The sequence below is a fragment of the Limulus polyphemus genome, unplaced genomic scaffold, assembly GCF_000517525.1.
Source record: "Limulus polyphemus unplaced genomic scaffold, Limulus_polyphemus-2.1.2 Scaffold2364, whole genome shotgun sequence".
NCBI classification, from domain to species: domain Eukaryota; kingdom Metazoa; phylum Arthropoda; class Merostomata; order Xiphosura; family Limulidae; genus Limulus; species Limulus polyphemus.
Window position 1 is genome coordinate 125,343 of NW_013667974.1, and position 5,311 is coordinate 130,653.

Below are 5,311 nucleotides of genomic sequence, written 5' to 3' on the forward strand. Positions count from 1 at the left end.
ATGACTGGGTTGCAGTTCATGGTAAGGATTTAATACTACCAAGCTCAGTCAAGTACTAGCCACAGATAAAGATCTGAATGACTAGGTCACAGTTCATGGTAAGGATTTAATACTACCAAGCTCAGTCAAGTACTAACCACAGATGAAGATCTGAATGACTGGGTCGCAGTTCATGGTAAGGATTTAATACTACCAAGCTCAGTCAAGTACTAGCCACAGATGAAGATCTGAATGACTGGGTTGCAGGTGATGGTAAGGATTTAATACTACCAGGCTCAGTCAAGTACTAACCACAGATGAAGATCTGAATGACTGGGTCGCAGTTCATGGTAAGGATTTAATACTACCAAGCTCAGTCAAGTACTAGCCACAGATAAAGATCTGAATGACTGGGTCAAGCTCAGTCAAGTACTAGCCACAGATAAAGATCTGAATGACTGGGTCACAGTTCATGGTAAGGATTTAATACTACCAAGCTCAGTCAAGTACTAGCCACAGATGAAGATCTGAATGGCTGGGTTGCAGTTCATGGTAAGGATTTAATACTACCAAGCTCAGTCAAGTACTAGCCACATAATATTTTTAACTGAATTCTTATTCAGGTTGTTGTATGAATTTCAAATGCTATAATTTGTAAGAAAAGATTAAAAAGATATTGGCAGCATGAGAATAAAAAGTTGTTCTTTCGTAGAGATATCTGATCAAACCTGAACTCCTGCTATTAGTAAATAATGCTTCCATTTGTAAGTTACCAAAAAAATTCAAATGAATATAGAGAATATTCTTTTGTCTCCATTTATAGTCACATCCATTTCAACTTAAGATCATTAATTATAAAGTTTTGACAGCTTTCTAATAAATAGTCCTATCCAAACAGTGTTGATTATTGTGTATTTTTTATCTAGTGGTTGATTTCCTCACATCCATTTCAACTTAAGATCATTAATTATAAAGTTTTGACACCTTTCTAATAAATAGTCCTATCCAAACAGTGTTGATTATTGTGTATTTTTTATCTAGTGGTTGATTTCTTTAACCGCATCAACTTGATCTACGGAACTGTCACTGACTTTTGCCGAGAGGATACTTGTCCTACAATGTCAGGAGGGCCAAAGTAAGACAACTGTTATTTTTCTGTATTGTAATTTTACGTGTAAGAAATCCTACTAACCGAGACTGACTTAGCAAAGTGTTACTACACATTTTCTAACAATTGCCAACATTATTTTCTAAATGTGTATTTCAATAACTTGTGCGACCATGTGTACTATTCAATTCCAAAGCATCAGACATTAAGAATATTATTGCTAACTTAATGTTAAATTTCTTATTTTGTGAATGAAAACTGTACACAGTGCTTCTTGTCTTTTTCTGCAATTGTTAAATCTTCCCTTTTGTATACAAGTTTTTCTTCTCACTGTATGAAAATGACGAACCTTTATTTAAATTTTCGAGACCTTCTAAAAGAGAGAGAGAGAGAAAGAAAAAAAATAGGCCTATATAATACTCCTTAACTATTGTTAGTAAATTTTAGGCTACTAATGACTTTTCAAAGCTGCAGGTCTATATTACTAGTGATATTTATTTTGAATTCTTGGGTGCCCCCTAGTGGCTCTGCAGTAAGTCTGAAGGCTTATAATGGGTTTTAATACCTTTGGTGGGCAAATCATGATAGTCCATTGTGTAGCTTTAGGCTTAACAAGAAACAAAATAACCATTCTTGGACATCAAAAATACATTCCATGTAAGTGTCGATATAGATAGAATTTAATTATGACTGTTGTGGTTTCAAAATTACAGGTACTTATGCACACGTTGTTTCTGTATTTTTCTCTTTTCATAAAAAAGCTATCCATGTAAAAGTCAGTTATTACTATTGAATTACTGAAAATTAACAAATATTAGTAGCATATATGATATTGTTTGAAAGCCATGTATCTTATGTGTGTCTGGAGAATTACTTGTGTGTCTTTGTTGTGCTGTTTTCTAGATTCGAATACCTGTGGGCTGACAGATCTAAGTACAAGAAACCGACTCATCTTCCTGCTCCACAGTACATTGCTCTACTAATGGACTGGGTGGAGACACAGATTAATAACGATGAAGTTTTTCCTGTTACTGTTGGTGAGGTCTTTTATAGTTAATGTTGTCACAACAAAAATACTTTTATGTATATCAGAAAGAGGCTTAATAGCTGCTCAGAAAGCACTGAGAGCTCTTCATTAATGTTATATACATTAAGAAACTACTTGTTGCTTGATGTGAAAGTTGTCACATGTACATTTGTATGAAGCTTCACGAAAACGTTAATATAAAAGTATAGAACTATTTAGTAACTACCTTGTAATTACAGTTGTTAATCTCAAAAACGTCAAGTTTTTTTAATTTGCTTTTTATTAGCCAATATTTATATATTACTGAAACAAAAGTTCTTTTGTGATCTGTCATTATACCTCTATATCAAATATACTTGATAAATAAACACTACATATCTGAATTAATACCCCAATATATATTATTTCAATGAAATTAGAGTGAAGAATAGGAGTGCTTTTTTCTGGTATTTATGATACATAATTCAGAATAAAAGCATTTCCAATGCCATCTGGTGAGCACTGACTGTAGTACATGGTAACATGTGAATAAATGGGGGCAAATAATTAAAAAATAAGGTGAGAAACGGTTTATGTGAAGTAACTCGGGTAAATATTTTTTGAAATGTAGGGGGTGCCCGGGTTATCTCGAGCAAATCACAGAAATGGTTAATAAGTGGATTTGCTTACAGTGTAAATATTGTTTAGTGGACTGAATTTGAAATGCCATAGACAAGATGAACTCTTGTAAGAAGAATGTTTATTTATGTGATTAGCTTAATATTCTTATGGCCACATCTTCAAAATGCTTGTAAGTCTGAATTGAGTTTTAGAAAAATTATTTCAAAAACAAATACATTTATTCAAAATGCATTTGTTGTATTTTGTTTTCTTAAGTTTACATCCCTGCAGTTTTTTTGCTTAAATCAAGACTGTCACAAACACCATTTTTTGTCATTTTTTCTAACAACAATATTAACAGAAATAAGAATCTTAAAAATGTAGCAAGTGTTTGAATTTGTATTATGTATTTACATGTTTTAGTGTTATTGACACTAGGAGTGTTTTTAACACCTTTTGTATAAATACCATGACTTTGTTTCTTTGTTGCTCTGACAAAACCAGTCAATAAACATGACTGTGTTATGTGTTTTTTATGTGTGTTATGATTAAATAACATAATCACTAACGGTCCAGTCATACTTCATTACATGTGAATGACCACAGAATGGGCACTAAGCTTATTATAGTGGCCATATCTATGGAACTTTATATTTTCCTTCCTTCTTGCTCACTCAAGTGCATTAGAAACTACCATGATATTATTTTAAAACAACCATTTAAAAAAAAAAGCACTAAAAAGACTGTAGTTAAAGTGAGAGAGATGAGAAATCAAAGTGGTTGCTTAGATGGGCTGTAATAAGCTAAAGTAGGTAGATGAATTACACACCACCCAGTGAAAACACTGGCCAAATATTACATTACTAGCAAAAGTACCCGGCTTTGCTTGGGTTATTAGGTTGATAGTGTATGTATTCTGAACCCATTTTAGCATAAACGCATAACCTATATACTTTTGTTGCTAAGCAACATGACATAAAAGCCATTGTTGGAACACATTGTTACCAAAATGCTCTGGCTTTTCTATATATTAGAAGTTGTTATATAAGGAACCATTTCTTTTCTATGTGATTTTTTGCTAGCTTGCCTTATGAAAAAGATGCACATGCATGTGGATAAGTACTACCCAGGTGCACACCCTCAGGTTCCACTTAGAATGGGTGCAGAATTTCAGGTTTTTAGGCTCTTTCTTTTTGGAGCTGTGGTGGTCACAGTTCTTTTCTATGTGCTTATACACCCATGGATAAGTAATAATACCTAGTTGCACACTCTCAGGGTCCAAAATTTCAGGTTTCTAGGTTCTTTCTTGTTGGAGCTATAGCAGTCACACACACACACACACACACACATATGAATAAGTAATAATACCCAGGTGCACACCCTCAGGGTCCATTTAGTATGGGTGCAAGATTTCAGGTTTCTTGGTTCTTTGCTCTTGGAACTATGGTGGTCACATATTCTTTTCTATGTGTTTTTTTTTCACTTGCTTACCTCACAAAATAGTGCAAACACACATGGATAAGTAATAATACCCAGGTGCACACCCTCAGGGTCCACTTGGTATGTGTGCAAAATTTCAGATTTCTAGGTTCTTTCTTCTTGGAGCTATGGTGGTCACAGACAAACAGAGATGCCATATTATTATTATTATTATAGATTAAATATTGAATATAACCTCATCTCCTCTTTAAAGATGCTTAGAAGAAAATCAAGTGATTAAAAAGAAAGTTATGTTGTGTCATTGCTAGAATATATGAAGAACCTTGAATTTGTTTGAAGCATAAATCTTATTTTGTATTAGTGAATCAGCAATTAAGTTCTTAACGTGCTTTAGCTTATAAATTATTTTATTTTCTAAATCTTGGAAATTGTTCTCTCTTCAGATGTTCCCTTCCCTAAGAACTTCATTCCTACTTGTAAGAAGATTCTTACACGGTTGTTCAGAGTGTTTGTTCATGTCTACATACATCATTTTGAAAGTTTGGTAGCTATTGGAGCTGTAAGTACAGATGGATGGTGTTTTTTGCATGCAGTTTTATTTATTTATTTATTATCAATGTAAAATTGATTTTTATTCCTTACATTGTATGTTGATTTTATCTGTAGTGTGTTGTTTGATGGTGGGTAAGAATAGTGTTGTGTTTTAGAAATTCCATAAGAAGATCTACTTCTCTGTGTAGAGAAATGACAAATTTATTACTGTTGGGTTTGATCTGTAGTTCTACGATAAAAGAATTACTGACCATGTGAAATATTTGTATAAAATTATTGTTTCCCAAGACTACGTTTTTTCAGTTAAACCTTGAAGTACTGTGTCAAAATAAACTTCCAACATATATAAATCTACATTAGGATTGTAGTGAATTGAGTGGGAAAATGCTAAAAAAATCTAACACAACAAGTATTCTGTAGAAACGATTTGGTATGATATCATACCTACATGTTGTGAGTCTACATATTTCCGTGACTTGGTATGATATCATATCTACATGTTGCGAGTCTACATATTTCCGTGACTTGGTACGATATCATACCTACATGTTGTGAGTCTACATATTTCCGTGACTTGGTACGATATCATATCTACATGTTGCGAG

The 5,311-nt window shown here is 33.2% G+C and overlaps 1 protein-coding gene across 1 annotated transcript in view; it reads left to right on the forward strand.

The window, feature by feature from the left end:
• The window catches only part of LOC106466733 (MOB kinase activator-like 3), a 13,450-nt gene that overhangs the window by 3,145 nt on the left and 4,994 nt on the right, over nucleotides 1–5,311 (forward strand). Inside the window, exons 3-5 of the mRNA XM_013927036.2 lie at nucleotides 1,021–1,114; nucleotides 1,991–2,124; nucleotides 4,598–4,713. Coding sequence (XP_013782490.1) covers nucleotides 1,021–1,114; nucleotides 1,991–2,124; nucleotides 4,598–4,713 — 344 coding nt within the window. The remainder of the gene's footprint in view (nucleotides 1–1,020; nucleotides 1,115–1,990; nucleotides 2,125–4,597; nucleotides 4,714–5,311) is intronic.